The sequence below is a fragment of the Panthera onca genome, chromosome F2, assembly GCF_046562875.1.
Source record: "Panthera onca isolate mPanOnc1 chromosome F2, mPanOnc1 haplotype 2, whole genome shotgun sequence".
In the NCBI taxonomy this organism is placed as follows: Eukaryota; Metazoa; Chordata; class Mammalia; order Carnivora; family Felidae; genus Panthera; species Panthera onca.
This window is the reverse complement of record NC_138356.1, coordinates 33,409,475-33,430,512: the sequence shown is the minus strand read 5'-3', so window position 1 is coordinate 33,430,512 and position 21,038 is coordinate 33,409,475. Positions and strand designations below refer to the sequence as shown.

The 21,038-nt window shown below is 36.7% G+C and overlaps 1 protein-coding gene across 1 annotated transcript; it reads right to left on the bottom strand.

Moving 5' to 3' along the window:
- Positions 1-559: 559 nt before the first annotated feature.
- LOC132664244 (solute carrier family 7 member 12-like) lies at positions 560-14,132 on the bottom strand. Its single transcript, XM_060610816.2, has 4 exons — positions 13,466-14,132; positions 8,767-8,898; positions 3,918-4,279; positions 560-835 (listed from the first exon to the last, which is right to left on the bottom strand). The coding sequence occupies exons 1-4, from the start codon at positions 14,130-14,132 to the stop codon at positions 560-562; spliced, it is 1,437 nt and encodes a 478-aa protein (XP_060466799.1).
- Between the last annotated feature and the right edge of the window lie 6,906 nt (positions 14,133-21,038).

Sequence of the window (21,038 nt, the reverse complement as noted above, 5' to 3'; positions counted from 1 at the left end):
TCTGTGCTGACAGCTTAGAGCCTGGAGCCTGCTTCAGAGTCTGTGTCTCCCTCTCTCTCTGCCCCTCCCCCGCTTCCACTGTCTCTTTGTCAAGAATAAATAAACATTAAAAAAAATTTTTTTAAAGAATTTGAATACGTAGCTGGGCGGGGATTTGATATATGTAGTTGGGGATTGGGTATGAAGGGGGAGGTTTTGTATCTATGAGGGTATATATATATACATATATATATATATATATATATATATAATTTTTATTTTTTTAATGTTTATTTATTTATTTTGAGAGAGAGAAAGAGAGAGAGCTCATGTGCATGCACGTGCATGAGCAGGGGAGGGGCAGAGAGAAAGGGAGAGGGAGAAAAACAGGCTCCATGCTGTCAGCACAGAGTATGACATGGGGCTCAGTCTCACAAACCATGGGATCATGATCTGAGACAAAATCAAGAGTCAGATGCTTAACCAACTGAGCCACCCAGGTGCCCCTGGGTGTATACATTTTAAAGCAAAGATTGAATGTGCTTAGTCATTAACCACTTACAGATTTAGGGTTGCCTATTTACAAAAAGATTTCTTCAAGATGTTTTTTTCCTGTTGAAATACGTTCATCTTGGTCTTCAGGTGGTGAAACATTAAATAATAATTGTAAATAACAAGTGATTTTATCAAAACAAACAGAACGTTGATTAAGGTGAACATGAAGCCTGTAACCCAGAAGTCCACTGAAAATAAAGATAAACCCATAGATATACTCTACTTTAGGAGAATGAATCATTGGTGTCAAAATTAGAAACAAAGATATAGCTATGGATCCAAATACAAATGGCAAACGCACCTGAAAGTAAAAAAAAAAAAAAAAAAAAAAAAAAGGATTAAGATTAAGATTAGTGATGACTTTTTCCTCAAAAGTTCAAAATTTCTATAAACAATATAAGAACATTCTCTTTCTGTTTGGAACAAATGTTTCAAAACACCAGGGAGAAAACTGCAAATATATTTTCAAATATATTTAAAGAGACAGTCTCGGTAGTATATTATAGAAAGTACATCAATGGCAGACTAAATGAGTGTAAAAAGTGGAACAGTATTTATTTATTTATATTTATTCTATAGTTGTTATGAATGCCTACTCTATTCATCAGATATTGTCAACTTATTACTAAAATAAGTGCTTTATTTTCAAGCATGGGAAAAAAGATACATTATAAGAAATCATTGTCAAAAATAAAAAATTAACTATTCCGTTCTAGTATTAGTCATTGAAGCATTCTTAGTTTTGGGAATTTGGCATAACTGTAATATTTGGTTATAATGCCTCTTTAATTAGGCGTATACCAATTTTTCCTAGAGCAGCACTATTACATAATAAAAACAGCAGAAATGTTGGAATCAGAAAAGCCTGGTTGGAAATGCAAGCTCTGCAACCTTAACTGTTCATTCCTTCAAGAAATATCTACTGAATCCCTATGTGCCACTTGCCATGCTAGGGGCACAGAGGTATTTAAGACAGATACAGAAGATTCCTCTCCAGGGAGCTTAGTGCCACTGTTTAGCTGTTTAACTTTGGGCTACTGAATTAATCTGGTCCTCAGACCTATTTGCAGAAGGGAGCCAGAAGGAGGCTCCCTGCGAGTCCTGTGGGGCCCATTGCACCAGCGTCCAGGGCTGCTGTCACTGCACAGTGAGACCCTTGGGGCCCTGCACCCTGTTTCAACTGAAGGAAGCTACATGGTGGGCAGGCAGCCACGATAGATAAATGTGTTCAGAGCTTTTTAATCAAATATTCCTGAAATATGTGTGTCGTTGCCATTTAAGTCGGGGGAAAAAAGGGTCTTTTCCAACCCATTTGCAAAATGAGGTTTTATCTAATGCTGGTCTTTTGAAGTCTTTGTGAGCATTGTACACAGGGCACTTCAGTAAAACGTGCTCAACAAAATGGCATTTCTTTTTTAAAAAAATATTTTTTTAAGATTTTATTTTTAAGTAATCTTTACATCCAATAGTGCTCAAACCTACAACCCTGAGATCAAGAGTCATATGCTCAACCAACTGAGCCAGCCAGGTTGCCCCAACAAAATGACATTTCTTAATTAACTTTAGAACAGTGATTTGTATACATTTCTTTCACTTCTCTGAGGCTAATGGGTTTTTTGAACTGCCTAGTAGAGTACCTGAAACATAGCAGATAGTTACTGCTTATTTGTTGAATAAATAGATGACTCAAATCCAAGATATTGTCATTCACTTTTTTCAAGAGGAGAAATGGCCAAAGAGGGAGCCATTTTGAGGGGAAGAAAGTGAAGATTGTCTAGACTAGTGTGTCTTAAAATACGGTCAGTCAGTGGACTTCTCTGCATAAGAACCCCCAAGATAATTGATAAACATAAACTCTTAGGGCCCAACTGACATCGACTAAATTAGAATTCTCAAGAGTGAGTCTGGGAATTCATATTTTAAAAAGCACACTTAAGTGGTTATTATGGTCACTGGCATGAAACATGGGACTCTCATTTTACTTTGTACACAATCTCTACATGCAGAAAATATCTTAAACGGGCCATTTTGATTGTATTTATGACACAATTAAAGAATTAAACAAACACTATTTGAAACCTCTTAGGATTTACATTATAGCAAGGTATGTCTTACATTACACCAAGGCAAAATAAATGAAAATAAGAGAGAGGGAAATAAACATAGATAAAGAATGAATTTGTTTCACAAAACACATGCCACAAAGCTCCATATAGATTCTGAAAGCTGTCCATCATAAGGTATAAGCAAATCAGTTATTTAGGAGAGGCCCAAGTATTCTTGATGCTAAGATCAGAAAAAATTTCCTTAGTAGGTCCTTTACAGAATAAAATATTCACCAGTCTTTTTAAAATAAATATAACAAAAATATGGGCTCTGGAATCAGACTGTTTAGTTTAAATTCCAGCCCGGTATCTTTTAGCCAGAGTAATTTACTTAATCTCTAAGTTTTAGAATTCTCTTTAGTTAAACTGGGTGACTAAATGAACCTCTGCAGGCTGTTTGACCTGAATATGCTCATGCCTCCTTTTTAACTAATTAATTTTTTAACCTGAGGCTTGAACTCACAACCCCAAGATCAAGACTTGGACACTTAACCAACTGAGCCACTCAGGTGCCTCTACTCATGCCTTCTTCTAATTCACTTTCTATGCTATTGTCAGAATGGTCTTTTCAAATGAGTCTAATTTAATTTCTTATATGTATGATTGCTTAAGTAGTCACTGTATGCACAAGTGCTCCCATCTGATGGAGCAGCGTGGGGCTAATATCTAGCTTGTGCTTTCTTCACTAGGCTGTGCCTGGGCACAGAGCTATGTCTGCCTAGAGGAAGGGGTGCTTTTGTATATTTTGGATAAAGATACTCTAGGAGCCTACAAGGCCCTACTGACATTACCTAGGAGGTAGTGATTTTATCTTGCAAGTTAAGTTCAGGTTCACAATGTTTATAATAATCCAAACTGAGGCTTAGATTAACATCTTATTGATCTTATTGTAGAAAATGAAGACTCTATCAAGGATATGATTAAGAATGGAATGCCGTATCACCTATGTTGGGTTGTGCACTGAAGAGATGATTTTGAGTTGGGTCAATATTCCCCCCCTTACCCCAAAAGCATTGTTGTCTAGCTCCTGGAAAATAACAAAAGTGATAACTATATTCCTTGTGGAGAATCAATTTTGACCTTTTACTCAATAAGAAACAAGCCAAAAATAGCTCATACAGCCAATTATATACATCAGTAAACTGGAACATAGAGATCCAGATCAGATGTTTCATAAATTGGACTCTAATTGATTAGAAGCATCCCCTATAGGTTAAAAAAGTTATATTCCTAGAAATAGAGTAGAAAGTTAATATTAACATTTTTATCTTGATTTACCTTATAAGGTCTGGGTAGATTGGGGTCCTGGTACCTTAGTTTAAGTAAACCTATCATATATAGCCCTCTTAAAACCCAGGTTGCTAATCCTGAATATTTTATTAAATTGATTAAATCTGAGGCTATAATAAGACAAGAAGCTAAGATGATTATCTGGGTGATAGCAACAGTTGGACTGAAGTAGTTATTAAGCATGGAGAAGATCAAAGGCAGTTGTCCTTCTTGGCTTGCTGTGTAGAACAGCCTCGATGCTGAAAGCACTGTACAACATATGTTGCTAACTATTGAAGTTGAAATCCCAAAAGAAATGACCCATTGCATGGAAGGGATTACTTTATCCATCCAGGTGACAGCAACAGCATCTAAAAAAAATTTCAAAAGAGTCAGTCACTTTTGCTTCATTGCAAATATGGCAAAAATTATTCACTTCTTCTTGCATCTGTACTCTTTGTAACCTGACTTGGCCCCTTCTTCTGAGAGGGAGTTTCTTTATCAATTCTTGAATATGGCCTCGTGGTCTATTTTGGCCAGTAGAATGCATTGGAAGTAGTAGTTTGCCAGCTCTGAGCCTATACCTTGAGAAGTATCACATGTTGCTTGCTCTCTTGAACCCTGCTTAGCTACCATGTGAACAAGCTCAACCTAGTCTGTGAAAGACAAACCATAGTAATTCTGGAGCCTGAAAATGCATCTTACAGACTTCCAAATACAGGGAGCATAATTGACCTAGGGCCCTGGCTACTGCACAAAGAAATACATTGTGGCATTTCTACCAAAGCCATGCTCCCACAGGTTGTTCCCAGCTAATATCTGTGAGGTAGAGGCACTAAGAGGTACTTATTTATCTGATGGCCAACTTTGGCTAAAGGGCTTCCTGGCAGATGTGCCAAACCTTTCCTATACAGCATATGAGTCCAGGGTGTTTTTACTTATTTTTTCCTCTTTCTCTTCTTCACTTTGGGTCACACTCGCATTGTGATCCCATGGCTCTTCCAGCCTTACTTGGCTTCCTTCTTGGTTTCTCTAACACAAGCATTTCTCTTACTAAATTCATTGCACATTTAATTCTTTCTTGGCATTTGCTTCTCCAAGGACTCAAGCTAACCTACAAGCTGAGTCCCCAAAGAAACAGGAAATCATGGCCAACCTCAATAAAGCTGCTTACCCAAACTGCAAGGGACTGCAGACACACATATGACTCCAACAGAGAACCAGAACTGCCTAGCTGAACGCAATATAAATTGCCAACTTGTAGAATTGTGAACCAAATAAGTGGTGGATGTAAATCAGTACATTTTGGGGAGGCTTGTTTGGCAACAACAGATGAGTGATAGTCACAAATACTATGATTAAAAATAAGAATAGAAGATTTTCAATGGGGGTAAATATAGATGCTTAACTAAGGCAAATAACTGATACTAGAAACATAAGGAATTATGTTGTGAGGGCATCAACTATACTGCAAAATTTCTCCAAAATTATTGGCCATTGATTATAATTAAAGTAGAGCTCAAAATTATATGATACGATTGCGTTATCTTTACTACCTATGATGTACTGGTCGTTTTCATTGATAATGTGATGAATTGATGGTGGTTTAGTTCTTTTCTTTTTTTCAACTGCAAGTGCTTTGACACCTACAGTTTTGCCTCTAATAATTTATTTGCGAAGTTGAAAACATTGAGCTTTGTTTTGTAGGTATTTCGGTTCTAAAATTCTGACAATTTCTTATTAATAATGTTAACAACCCTAAAATTCAGAGAGATGATTGCAATTATATTGTAAGTTTATTCACTATACTCCATTTCATGATTTTAAATTGCATTTCAAACCTTCTAAGACTGGAATGAGACTTAGGAGGAACTTGTCAGGGCTCAAAGGATATTGAACTTAGAATCAGTCTTACTAGTGTGACATCCATCACAAGGTAGGCATCTAAGTCAGGCTGGTAAGGTGGCATTGTGGGGGAGGCAGAGATAATAGTGTCTAACCTGGAAATGGTAAGTTGTTTAGAAAGGATGATATGTGGTGAGGGTATTCGTGCACACCTAACAGAAAGTTAGGCTTGCTTAGATCTTGGAGAACCTGCGGTGGTCAGTTTAGAAGTTGGTATTTGTGTATTTGGTGGTGACGGGGTGGTTGCAGCAGGACACAAAACAGAGAGTGTTTAAGCAGGAGAGTGACATGATTAGATTTATGTTTTATAACATCATCTCTAGAGACTGAGTGGAGGCTGGATGGGAGGGAGATCAGAAGTGAGTGTACAAATGAGGAGGTTGTTGCTGTAGCCCGATGAGGAAAATGAGGGTCTAGACACTGAGTGGGCGTGCGGAAGGGGGAAATACCTGACGAGCTGTTAATGGGGTAGAGTTTTACAGGACTTGCTGATTAGTTTGGAAGTGGGTGTAAGGCAAATTACAGTTCTGTCTCTCATTTTAATAGTTAAAACAAAATCCCCTTTAGTGTTACTACTGTATTCCTGTGAGACCAAATTGTGGGAAGGTGTAATAGTAACATGTTATTATGAACTTATCAAAATTTAGGGGCACCTGGATGTCTCAGCTGGTTGATCATCGTCTCAGGAAATGATCTCATGGTTTGTGGGTTGGAGCCCTGTATCAGGGTCTGTGTGGACAGTGTGGAGCCTGCTTGGGATTCTCTGTCTCTCCCTCACTCTCTGCGTGTGTGCTCTCTCTCTTAAAAAATAAATAACTTAAAAAAATTATATTTTCTTGGGGCATCTGGGTGGCTCAGTTGGTTAAGCATCTGACTCTTGATTTTGGCTCAGGTCATCATCTCACAGTTAATGAGTTCAAGCCCTGCATCAGGCTTTATGCTGACAGTGTGGTCTGCTTGGGATTTTCTCACTATCCCTCTCTCTCTCTCTGCCTCTCACCCCCTCTCCCACTCTCTTTCTCCTCAAAATAAGTTAAACATTTAAAAACTTATATTTTCTTTTCATTTATTTTTTAATGTAACATTTAAAAAATTGTATTTTCCTTTTATTTATTTTTTAATGTTTATTTATTTATTTATTTATTTTTTATTTTGAGAGAGAGAGAGAGAGGAGGGGAAGAGAGAGGGAGAGTGAGAGAATCCCAAGCAGGCTCCAACCACTTTCAGCACAGAACCTGATGGGAGGCTTGAACCCATGAACCATGAGATCATGACCTGAGCCAAAATCAGGAGTCAGATGCTTAACTGACTGAGCCACCTAGGTGCACCTATATTTTCCTTTTAGAAGCAACATAACATTTTTTGTACTAGTGTCAGAGAAGATGCATAAAACCACCTTTTGACTTTTTGAAACTTGTATAGTTTTTTTTTTCAAAATACATTTCAAAACTTATTTTTGTAAAGGCTTTGCACATCAGACTAATCCTCTTTGTGACCTTTGCTTTGAAAACCCCTCCACTGCAGGGAAATTCTAGTTACCTGAGTATCCCAGTATGTTGGCTCTAGTCACAGCTTCTCCCAAACCACATGCACTATATTTGTACATGGTTAGATACCTCTGTTCCTGTCTTTCTATACAATATTTTTGTAGTTTATGTTTTTATTGGTGTATTACTTGGACTTTATCTAGAATATTTAAAGAGTGAGTTGTATCAGTAAGTGAACTTTCTAGATAACTTCTCTTCTTTCAGGAGTAACTGCCTTTTTTTAAATTAAAATTTGATGGAATTTTTAAAATATATTTCAAATACTACTCTGCCTTTTTAAAGTAAACAATGTAATTTAGCATTTTCTTAAAGGCTTGGTGTTTCCAAAAAAAAAAAAAGGCTTGGTGTTTTCATAAAAGTTTACCAGTTGGTTCTGTGGAAATGTTATTTGGCATTAGAAAAATGATATTTTTCTGATCATAAGTGCAACATGCTAATCATGGAAAATATTAACAATATGAAACAATATAAAAAAGGAAATAAAAACTGTAATTTTATCATTCACATGACACCATTTACTACTAACCTTTTGATATAGCTCTGTTTAGTCACACCTATGGTGTCTACTATATCATTATTTGTTTTAATATACCTTATTATCTGATATATATTAATGTATATACATACTATTACTTGCATTGATAATAATCCCTCCTAGTGGTGGCGATACAGGGCTTTGATTTGGTTTGTTTGTAAATTGAGGCATTTTAGTGCGGTGGTTGAGAACATGGGTTTTGGAGTTGGACCACCTGGTTTTGAGTGTGTCAGTTACCAGGAATGTAACTTTGAGCACCATACCTAGAGGTATTGGGAAGAGCATTTTTTTTAAGATCAGATCTTGCAACTTGCTGTCCACGTTTACAACCCACTACCTTCAGTAACCTGGACAAGACACATGCTTTTATCATAAGAAGAGCATGATGGAGACCCAGTTTTGGATCTTAACTCTGTCCATTACTTAACTTCCCTGAGCTAGTTTCCCTACCTACAAAATGAAGAATGCACTGCCTATTCCAAACAGTTATTTTGAGGATATGTATCTGGGTGTGCCCTAAAGGGTAGAAATTCTAACAAAATATCTCTTCTTTGCTTCTTGCTGTGCTTGCTCCTGGTTCTCTTCATCTCTTTCCCCTTTCTCCTCTGCAGCCCTCTCCTCCTTCTCTTTCTCTTTCTAATTCTTGCTTTTCACATTCTACTATCCTTAGATCTTTCCCTTAGCACATGCCCCTTCTTTATAGATCATTTAGGTGATTATTTTTCCTTTCCTTATAAAAACCAAAGCATGAATACATCATGTTTATATTCTTAGGGGTGTATCAAACATATCTACAGTGTACAGGAGTCAATGTTTATTGAGAGTAGGTAGTAGTAGTGACTGGTTTCTCTCTGTCTAGACACATTCATACCTGCAGAGATGATTTCCTGAGGGGTCAAAACTGCCAGGTAGGATATATTCACCAATACGTAAACAACAGCCACCATGGGAAGAACGGTAATCAGAGCTTTGGGAATATTCTCACCGGGATTTTTTATCTCTCCTAAAAAACACAAAGTTATCAGAAGAGGAAGTATTATTGTGGGACTTTTGAAGAGTTCTTTATAATAAAAAGAGGAGAAAGTATTGTTCATGGATCCATGCTTCCTTATCTACATGGACTGATTCTACATTGGTCCTGCACAAATTGTGCCTGAAAGCTTAGATTTCTCATTATTTTGTACTATTTTGTTAAAAATTATTATTCCGAAGTTATCCCATAAATAGACTAATATATTTTTTAAAAAATTTTAACGGGTTTATTGATTTTCAAGAGACAGAGAGACAGAGAGCATGAGCAGGGAAGGGGCAGAGAGAGAGGGAGACACAGAATCCGAAGCAGGCTCTAGGCTCACAGTGGTCAAACACAGAGCCCAACCCAGGGCTTGAACCCACAAACCTTGAGATCATGATCTGAGCCCAAGTCAGACGCTTAATCGACTGAGCCACCCAGATGCCCCATAAAAAGTGACTAATAATTTTAACTGTCACTTTGGGAAACTATAAAATGTTACATTAACACTAACATTTTATTTTCTTTGAGAAAGAGAGAGTAAAAGATAAAAAAGTTTTAACTTGTACCAAATTAATGCTTTCTTTCTCATCTTACTCTTTTCCCACCACTGTTCAAATGAACAGTAAAAAATTCCTTTAGGAATACTGTCTCTTACAACTTGTTTGGTTTTAATGTGGAAAATTTCTTTTGTCCCTAACATGACCAACTTTGGTCACATCCTTAAGACCAGGGAGTATTACCAAGTTTTAAATGTGTCCAGGGAAGCAGTGGATTCTTAGTTTGTGTTTCCTACCATATTCCTGTCTTCAGTGCAGACTAAGACCATGTCTTCTGATCTCCAATGACAGAAGAGCAGCCTGTGGTAGGTGCCCTGCCTGCTTAGACTCTCCTGTTTAGGTTTTCCATAAAGTGACGGGAAAGTTTTGTCTAATGGGCCTTTTCCCGTCTCTTATTTACATTTCTAGCTCGGGCCAAAAGTTACCATTTGTTCTCAGAAACCTTCCTCACGGATCTGGGGAACTGGCCTTTTTAAAAGTTACCCTAGATCTTGCTCTTCAGATCTTTGGACGAGGAGTGGATGCAAATCTGAGCCGGTGGTGCCATTATTAATGCAACTTCCTCTGAGGGTCAGCCAATGCTGCAGTTCTCTCCTGGATTTCCTTAGTGCCATGGGAATTTGGAGCAGATTACGAAATCTGAAGGTTTCTTTAAATTGCTGTGAAGATGAATGTGTGTCAAGTGATCCTGATTTTCTACACAGCATGCCATGTCATCTTCCCTGATGCTCCCTTGCAAGAGTCACGCAAGTCATGTTATGGAAGCAGAGGACTTTTGTTCTTTTGCTGTTATGTGGATAGAACTCAATTCCTGACAGTTGTCTATGTCACTAGAGACTCATTTTAATTTTGTCAGACCTGTTACTGAGATGGATGCACTAATAGTTTTGAGAGCCAATATAATTTCTTATTTCAGACGTAAATATAAAGGATGTATGGTGGTGCTTGGGGTTCAGTGGTGTCCCTTTAGGAAGCCCTAGCATACGAATCTGGACATAAGCTGTCTATTCTGTTTATACTTGGCCAGGAATATGACAGATCAGAAAATCTGAGGACCAAACTCAAGAGAAATAGTTCTTTTTAGCCAGGGTTATGCCTCTCTTTTTTTTTTATTTTAAATATCCTTATTTATTTATTTATTTTAAAAATTAATTTAATTATTTTTATTTTAAAATTTTAATTCCAGTATAGTTAAAATACAGTGTTATATTAGTTTTGGGTGTACAGATTCAACAATTCTATACATTACTTAATGCTCATCAAGATAAATGTATTCTTAATCCCCTTCACCTATTTCACCCCTCCTGCCCCCCACTTCCACTTTGGTAACCATCAGTTTGTTCTCTATAGTTAAGAGTCTGTTTTTTTGATTTGTCTCTTTTTTTATTTGTTCATGTGTTTTGTTTCTTAAATTCCACATTTGAGTGAAATCATGTGGTATTTGTTTCTCTGTCTTGTTTAGTTTAGCATTATACTCCCTAGATCCACTCATGTTGTTGCAAACAGCAAGATTTCATTCTTTTTAAGGCTGAGTAATATTCCATTGTGTATATATACCACATATTCTTTATCTATTCATCTATTGATGGACACTTGAACTGCTTCCATAATTTGGCTATTGTAAATAATGCTGCAAGAAACATAGGGATGCATGTATCTTTTTGAATTAGTGTTTTTGTATTCTTTGGATAAATACCCAGTAGTGAAATTACTGGATCATAGGGTAGTTCTATTTTTAATTTTTTGAGGAACTTCCATACTGTTTTCCACGGTGGCTGTACCAGTTTGCATTCCCACCAACAATGCACACGGGTTCCTTTCTCACCACAAGGATTAACCTGTTTTGGTATACAAGAAGCCAGATGTATAAATTTGGTGTTGTAGACTTACAAATAAAGTTAACAAAGTGGGTAATGGTAGCCAGTCCCATGCAACTGGCCACAAGATCTGATGGAATTATTACACTTGTTTTATTGGGCCTTTTGCTTTAATAGTCTGCAGAGCCAGAAAATTTCAGTAGACCTTTCAAACACCATGTTGATCTGAAGTCATTCACATTTCATTACCAGTGCTAGGTGTGGGATGCTCATCCTTAATTCAAGGCTTAGTTTGTTTTGATAACAAATCAAGTCAGGGAGTAGGAGGTTGAGATGAGCAGTCCAAAAAGATCCCGAATTGGGTTTATAGCTGCATTATGCTGTATCTTCAGGTGATGATTACTATCAAGAACCTTCCCGCTTGCTCTAGTGAGATGCTCTACCTTAGAGAGATACTAATATCTGGGTATTTACTTTTGCAGAACACATAACTGCCCACTGTAGGAAAGGGCTTTTTAGAAACTGCTGGAGGAAGTTGGATTCAGTTGTCCAAGGACCGTGGCTCATAACCCAACACGACTGGGGAAGTGAGGTGACTCAGTGGCCCCTGAAGGATGCAGATCCAGTCGGTGACCCATGAAACTCGGCCTTCACATATGTCCAGTATTTCATGTGCTTTTTTAATGTCCAAGCTAGCTGCAAGATGATTGCTATAACAATTCATTTGTGCTAGATAAATTAAAGCCTTATCATTATTTGGAAAACCTTGATATTGGTTTAAAAATTCACTAATTTCACTGCCAGAAATGAAAACATTACCTTTGTCAATTATTAAAAAAGAAAAAATGATAAAATCCTTAAAAATTATCTTAATTTTTAATAATCAACATGAGAGAACAAATATCTTAATAATCAAGGAATATCACAGATTTCAATAATTTGAGAATCAGGGCTTCTAAGAAATCATAATGAAAAGTTTTGATAAAATGTTACAGACATTTTAAGCATAAAATCTATACTAGTAGTGTGACATGTAGGGGAACAAGCTCAAGGTTTTTAAATTTTTAAAAAAATTTTAATGTTTATTTATTTTTGACAGAGAGAGAGAGAGAGAGAGAGAGAGAGAGACCGAGCACAAGCGGGGGAGGGGCAGAGAGAGAGGGAGACACAGAATCTGAAACAGGCTCCACACTCTGAGCTGTCAGCACAGAGCCTGTTGCAAGGCTCGAACTCAGGAACGGCGAGATCATGACTGGACACTTAATAGACTGAGCCACCCAGGCACCCCAAGTTCAAGTTTCTTATAGAAATTTTGCTTGGAAGTTTTATACAACTTCGCTATTTACTATATTTCTTAATATTTTATATTCTTATAATTTTATAAGGCAAATGAAATATCATGAATTGTTTTCTATTTAATTCTTTTGTTTACTCTAGGGTGCTATGCATCTACTACCACATTCTCTTGGTACCATAACATTGCAGGGGGCAACATGGCCGTATAGTACATGTGCATAGGGAAACATGGGCATTACAACACTCCTTGTAATTGTGAAAAATTGTAAGAACTTTAAACACATACTAATGTGAAGGTGTGGTAAAGCCATCCTAAAGAATGTTATGCAGCAGTTAAAAAAATGTGTTAGGTCACTAAGAACTGATATAGAAAGATCCCTGAGACATATCATGGAATCAAAATTAGGATGTGGCATTTTATCATTGCTGGTAGGGTGTGTGTGTGTGTGTGTGTGTGTATATATATATATATATATATATATATATATATATATATATAAATCTGTGATAGTCTTATTTTTTACAAATAGATTATATTAATGTATTTCTTACATCACTGATATTTAACTCAAAATGTCTTGAAAAAAATGCTAGAATAAAATGTAGTAATGTATGAGAGTGATCTTAATTTCCTTTTGAAAACTTTATATTATAAATTCCCACATTTTGAATAAGGGACATGACCTGAAGAATACTAAATTCCATATTTTCCATATAAATGGTAATATACTGAGGTTTGGTGATGACTAAACTGTGATATAACCAACTAGTCCAAAGAAGATCAAATTGAATTCCAAAAACCAAACAAATCGGCTATATCTTTCTCTATAGAACTGTAGACAAAACTTTAAGCCTGCTACAAAAGTATTTCAGAGATGGATTTACCTGCTATGTTGATCAGGATTGATGTACCAGAATATGCAAACAATCCTTGGAGTAAGGCTTCTGCAATCTGTGAGGCACCAGGAAGTTCAGCGTCGAAAGAATTCTCAAACTTGGCCACGTTCTCCTTTTTCCCAATCCCTAACAGTACAATCCCAGTAAGGGAAATGAAGCAGAGGATAGTGATTTTCATCAAAACACTGATAGTTTGAAACCAAGCCACTGTTAGCACCCCTCGAGTATTTAGAAGTCCCAGTGACCACAAAATAGCCAAAGCTAGACATTTCTTTGGTAGCTCTGGAGCTGGACACCTGGTATAGAAAGACTGAATTATATAGGTAGATATTATCAAGCTTTGCATAGCTATTCCTAAGGGATACATAAAAAATTTGATCCAAAGACTGAGGAAAGCAACAGAGGATCCAAGAGATCTTTTGAGGAAATAGTAAGGCGCTCCACTTCTAGGGAAGGTTGTCCCCAGCTCTGCAAGACTGAGAGCGCTGATGATAGTCAGAACAGCACAAGCAGCCCAAATACTCAGGGAGACAGCTATGTTCAGTGAAGAGTATTTTAATACCCCTTTAGGAGACACAAAGATTCCTGCACCTGTTGTGACACAAAATAATAAAATATTTCCATGGAAAAATCCTATTGACCTCAGGAGTTGCATATTTTTTCTTTTTTCTTTTTTTTATCCTGAAAAGTAATATAAAAATGTCATGTGGATTGCTAACTTTTATACATTTCTGCATGATTCTTCTGCAGCATGTTTTGTTGATTTACATAAGCATTTTATTGCACTTAACTTTGTTTTAAAAATAATTAACTTGTGAATCGTTCTAAGATTCTGTAAACTCTTTTAAAGAGTGCCAGAGTTAAAATGTTTCACATGTTAATTATTTAAAAATTCAAACATACCTGGTGATAGTTGCACAACACTGTGACTATAATTAATGCCACTGAATTGTACACTTAAGAATGGTCCAAATGGCAAATTTTATGTTATACATATTTTATCACAAGTTTTAAAAAGTTATTAATGTAATATGCCAAATAGCCCCACCCAAGTGTACAATTTAAAGGGATGAGTTATATGGTACATGAATTATATCTCAATAAATCGGTCTTTAAGAAAACACATATGTCGCTGAACAAGTTAGTCACAGCTAATTATGAAAGAAAGATTTAAGTGTGGCCAGAGAATTTTCCTTTGGAAGTATAAAAGTTGATATTATATAACTCTGAGCTAATACTTTTGAAAGTGTATTCCAAACAGAGGAATTGTAGCTTCATGTAAAAAATGTAAACTTTAAGTAGGCTCAGGATTGAATCCCACATCTGACATTTAGTAGCTGCATGATTTTTAGTAAGCTGTTTTATTTCTTTGAATCCCTATTTCCTCATCTGTAAAATGAGGATAATAATTTCATTTTGGGGCACCTGGCGGTTCTTGATTTCAGCTCAGGTAATGATCTCATGATTTGTGAGATGGAGCCCTGCATTGGGCTCTGTGCTGACAGCATGGAACCTGTTTGGGATTCTTCCTCTCCCTCTCACTTTCTGCCCCTCCCCTGCTTTCTCTCTTTCTCTCTCAAAATAAATAAATAACCCTAAAAAATATTTTCATTTTATCATAGAGTCATTTCCATGGAGCTGAATAAATAACCTCTGTGAAACATCTATTAGAGTACTGACCTATCATGGCTTAATAATTTCACTTGTGTGTACTGATGCCTAACAAATTGCCCCAAAAGTTAGTGACCTGAAAAACATTCTCACACAGTTCCTGTGGGTCAGGAATTTGGATGCTGGTAGCTGGGTCCTTTGGCTCTAAGTGTCTCATAAGGCTTCAATCATCTGTTGACTGGAACTGTAGTCATCTCAAGGCTCCTCTGTGGAACGATCCACTTCCAAGGTCACTCATACAGCTGTGCTTCAGTTTATTGCAGGTTTCTGGACTAAGGACCTCAATCTCTCTTGAACTATTGGCTGAAGACCTGCCATCATTCTTCCTATGAGGGCCTCCTCATAGGGCAGATCGTAGTGTGGCATCTTGCTTGTTCCATCAGGGAGAGAGAGTGTTAACAAGACAAAAGCCTTGGAAGTGACATCTCCTCATGTTTGCTGTATTCCATTCATTGGAAAGGAGAATTCATAAGTCCTGCTCATACTCAAGGGGAGGGGATGACTTTAAGGCATTAATACCAGGAGGCAGAGATCATTTTGGTCATCTTAGCAGTAATTAAGTTGTATGAAATAAAATTATTTTGTGGAAACACTCACTCTTTTATTATAATTAGATATCAATATTGTCCCTGTGGATAGACACAAACCAGCCTATTAATAAATATATTTAGGAGCTTCCAGTCCTGGATAAGATCTCAAATTTAATAATGCAATATCCAAAATGTCCAGGATACAATAGAAAATCATTTGTTATATCAAGAACCTGGGCAATCTCAACCTGAGTGAGGAGAGACAATCAACAGACACCAATATTGAGATGACGCAGGTTTTTGAATTATCTGCCAAGGATTTTAAAGTAGCCATCATAAAAATTCTGCAATCAGCTTGTGCAAACATGCATGTAAGAAATGAAAAAGTAGAAGGAGCCAGGAGAGAAATAGAATATATAAAGAGAAACCAAGTGGGAATTTTAGAACCGAAAAATAAAACAAATTAAAAACTCGGTGTGTTCAACTGCAGAATGAAGAATACAGGGAAAGAATCAGTGAACATGAAAATAGAACAGTAGAAACCCCCAATTTGACAATAGAAAATGAACTAAAACAAAACAAAACAAAAGAATATTATCTCGGTGATTTTTGTGGGAATATAACACAAGAGCTAATATCTGTGCCATTGGAGTTCCAGAGAAGAGGAGAAAGAGGGTAAGCCTGAAAAGTATCCAAAGAAATAACTGGTGAAACTTTCCCAACTTTGTCAAAATATATAAATATGTAAATTTCCCAAGAAAATCATAATCAAACTTCTAAACACCAAAGGTAACATCAACAACAACAACAACATCAACAGCAAAAATTGAAAGCTACACGACAAATGACTTCTCACTTTTAAGGGAAATACAGTATTTCCTGAATAAATGTATTTATTTAGGCCACTACTGTCTCTGAGTCACATGTGTAGCTTGTGCTACTATATATGTGTTAGTACATCTGACATATGTTTTTTCATTAACTCACATTCATTCATCCATTATTTGTAGCAAGATAAAGTACAGAGACATTAATTTACGATTTGTTTTTGTTTTGGTATATTGTTTATTTTAGTCTACAAAAATTTATTGAGCACTTACTATGTGCAAAGCTCATAGCAGGCCAAGACCTATTGTATTCTAGAAAGGACAGACAGAAATACTTTTGTACCTTAGGGGAAAAAGAAGTAAACACAAAAGAAGCACGTGTGCATAATACGTCAGATGGTGATTCCTGATGACTGATGATAGTGGTGGTGGCAATGGTGGTGTTTGTGTGGAATGAAAGGGTAAACAATTAATAGATGATAGTTTCCTAAGTACAGGGACACTTGAGAAAAGTGTTAACTTTAACTGAACTTAGTGCAGTTGGAGGTAAATGAGTGTCTTGCTGACGTTTCTGTTTACTGATTCCTGATTGAAGGATGTTCTTAAGCATGCTGTAGCTGACTGGATTATTTCTTGTATAACTTGCAATTTTCTAACTAGAGTTTCAATCATAAGAGAGCTGGATACGAACCAGTCCAAGTATATAAGACTAGCAAGTATTTAAGCTTAGGGACAAGAATATTGGCATTGGAGGTTTGAAGTGATTGAATATGTCATATATGTTGAAAGTAGACCCCACACAACTGCTGATGGGTTAGATGTGGTTTGTGAGAGATGGACAGAAATACAACCTATCAAGGTGTGTGGGCCTGGCAACTGGAAGAATGGAGTTGCCTTTATACTTTTCTATTGTACAGATACATCTATTTGCCTTTTGGTGAGCATTTTTTCACTATTAAATCCAGTGCAGCAATGAACACCTTTTACAATATCTTCTTAGATACAAGTTTGAGTTTCTCTAGGATATTTATAAGGAGGGGAATTGCTGGTGACACGAAACTGCTGTTTCATTGGATGGTTTCAAATTTTACTCCTTTGCCAACACAGTATTGCCAAACTTAAAGTTTTTGCTGATTTGATGGATGTAAAATTATATTTTAAAAGTATATTAGTCTTTGCCCATATTATACACGTTTATTCTATTTTCTGTATTTTCCATCTTTTATGTCTCTTTCCCTGTTCCTATCTAGGTATTTTATTTTGATGCATCTTCTGGTTCACCAATTATATGTTGTCAAGTGCTTCTCAGGGAAAAGTGGTGCTAAATGGCAAGGTCTCCTCTCTAGGTTTCCTTTGTCTCCAGGACTCTGACTCCTTAAACCCTTGATGCTTTGATTCATTTCTAATTCTTTCAAATAGACATTTTTATATTGTATACAGCTTTTTGTTGTTTTTGGTGGCAGGGTTGTTTTGATCCAAGCTAGTCCACTCAGTTGGAAGCAGAAGTCTCTTCATCTCAAACCTCAGTAAATTTCATTCTCATGCTCAATTGATTAAAACTATGTCCCAATATCTTTGATACTTTACTCTCTATATCCAATCCCTCACCAAGTCTTCTTGATTCTATTTTCAAATCATATCTGTTTCTGATCATATGTCTGATTCTACTACAAGTATCTTGGTCTAAGCCACTGTCATTTTTCTTTTAGGTAACAGCAGAAAAACTCATATCTTCATACTTTAGCCCCTGTCTTTTCCTGATCCATTCTCTATAGGAAAAGAGAATAGTCTACAAGTAAATCTTCTAATGTCTTTTCTTTTGTTGGTTAAATTGAAGCTTAAGTACATCATATTTATTTTCACTTGTGAATTCTAAACATTCACTTGTGAATTCTAAACATTCACTTGTAAATTTGAACATTTTCTTACTATTCTTTGTTGGTGTATAATTAATAACTGATCTTAAACTCAGCTTTATTGCTTAATAATTATTTGCTTAATGATACTAATATATTGATAATGATTTAGTTCATAAAAAATGACAGTTTGGGTGGGTTTTTTTTTTCTTTTCCTTTTTTTTTTTTAAGTTTACTTATTTTGAGAGAGAGAAAGCATGTGCAAAGGAGAGGCAGAGAGAGAGTGAGAGAGAGTATGAAGCCAAACAGGCTTCATGCTCAGTGGAGAACCCGACACGGGGTTCGAACACATGATCTGTGGGATCATGAGCCAAAATCAAGAGTTGGATGCTTAACCAACTGAGCCACCGAGGCGCCCCTCTTTTCCTTTCTATTGTTTTTAAATCCTTTTATATCTAGGACCTACCTTGTAGAGATAAATGTAAAAGAATGGTTATAGCAGTGTTGTTTGTCACTGTAAAAATTTTAAAGCCACGTAAATGTCCATCAATAGGAGAATGAAAATATAAATTTTGCTATATTCACCCAATGCAGTATATCAAAGTGGTCAATATGAATGAACTAGAGATTAGTGTTAATGTGTGTGTTTTGAAAAACATAAAATTGAACCAAAACACCACAAGTCTCACAGTATATATAATATATAGCTTGTAACTATATAATGTTAAAATTTTTAAAATTAAAGCCATATATTATGTATGCATATATACATATGTAATAAAAAATATAATGATATTCAACATGAGGGTTACCTCTGGAGGTATGTGGGGAAATGGGAAGGGAGAGATGCATAGGGCTTTTCAATAATGTTTGTAATGTTTAATTTCTTAAGTTGAGTGTTTATGATATTTATTATATTATTTACTAAATTAAAAAAATGTTTAGTTATTACTTTAATCATCAGTTATAGTCCCAGCTTACAACTCCAGGGGTTTCCTATTGCCCTTGGAATAATATATCAGGGGTGTCTGGGTGGGTCAGTTGGTAAAACATCCAACTTCTGCTCAGGTCATGATCTCGTGGTTCATGGGTTCAAGCCCCATGTCAGGCTCTGTGCTGATAGCTCAGAGCCTGGAGCCTGCTTCAGATTCTGTGTCTACTTCTCTCTCTGCCCCTCTCCCACTCACGCTCTCTCTCTCTCTCCTTCAAAAATAAACATTAAAAAAAAGTAAAAAAAAGAATAAAATAGCAACATAGATGGTCTATGAGAATCTATAAGATCAGTTTCCTGTCTGCTCAATCTCTTCTTATTCCCCTCTCCTCTTGTTCAGACACTTCAAATACTTTATTCCTCACATCCTCCACCAGTTCCTAGTTTTCTTGCTGTAAGCAGGTTACTTTTTTATGTCTTTTCATTTGTAAAATGTGGATAATAAAAGTACCTATGTTGTTGGGTTGTTGTGAGGATTAAATGTATTGGAATATAAAAAGTTCTGGAAACAGTACCTGGCACATAGAATATGCTTAAAGGTCACTGATGACATAATTGGAAGGACCTTTCAGAGGAAGTGATATCTAAGTGGCAGAGATTGAGAGAGAGGAGAATTCTATTTTTTTAAAAAAAATTTTTAATGTTTTATTTATTTTTGAGACAGAGAGACACAGAGCATGAGCAGGGGAGGGGCAGAGAGAGAGGAGGACACAGAATCTGAAGCAGACTCCAGGCTCTGAGCTGTCAGCACATAGCCCGATGCAGGGCTCAAACTCACGGACCGTGAGATCATGACCTGAGCCGAAGTCGGGCACTTAACCGACTGAGCCGCCCAGGTGCCCTGAGGAGAATTCTAGACACAAGGAAGAGCATATGCAAACCCTCTTAGATGAAAAACAACTTGGTGTTCCCATGCACTGAAAGATGGGTGTTGTGGCTGGAGTGTTAGTGAGTGAAGGGGCAAGTGACAGAGGAATGATCAAGTAGGGTCTTTTAGTTTATAGCTTACAAAGTTGTATAATAATGGGTGTTGTATTTGTACTGTAAACTCAGGAAGTCCTGATTGGAGTAACCTACCTCTGAAGTGGTTCATAATGATCCCTGCCTCCTGGTATTCACTACTTTTCTGTAGTTTCCTCCCATATTGTGCTAGCAGTAGTGTTGGTCTGTGTGACAAAAGGATACAGAAGAGTTGGTATGTCAATGTTAAGATTATATGATAAATTATGTTATAAAAGACAATGAACTTCTGTTCCCCATCCCCTCCAGTCCCCTCCCGTCCCCTCTTCTCCTCTTCTTTTTCTCTTTTTCCCTGTCTTTGGGGGAGCCATTGGCCATGTCATGAGGACATTTTATGCAGAAACACACCAGGTGAGGAACTGAAGCCTCTTGTCAAAAGTTTGTGAGTGAGCCATCTTGGAAGAGGAGCTTCCAGCCCCAGTCAAGCCTTCAGATGGTTGCAGTCCTGGCCCACATGATTTAAATCTTGATATATTCAGACCCATTCAGCTAATGCTCTCTCAAATTCCTAATAGGCAGGAAATATGAAATAATAAATGTTTGTGGTTTCAAATCACTGAGCTTTGAGGGTGGTTTGTTACACAATAATAAATAAGTAGTGTACCCAGCATTGCTACAGTAGGAACTTCAATAAAGCTAGGGCAAAATGGATGGGATCTGGTGAGT

Bases quoted from the DNA above. Each gene is read 5' to 3' on its own strand.
- LOC132664244 (XM_060610816.2), bottom strand. From the start codon at position 14,132: ATGCAACTCCTGAGGTCAATAGGATTTTTCCATGGAAATATTTTATTA. The intron at 8,899-13,465 runs GTAAATCCATCT...TGTGTTTTTTAG, and splicing joins AATCCTGATCAACATAGCAG to GAGAGATAAAAAATCCCGGT. The intron at 4,280-8,766 runs GTATGAATGTGT...AATTTTTTTTAG, and splicing joins TCAGGAAATCATCTCTGCAG to ATGCTGTTGCTGTCACCTGG.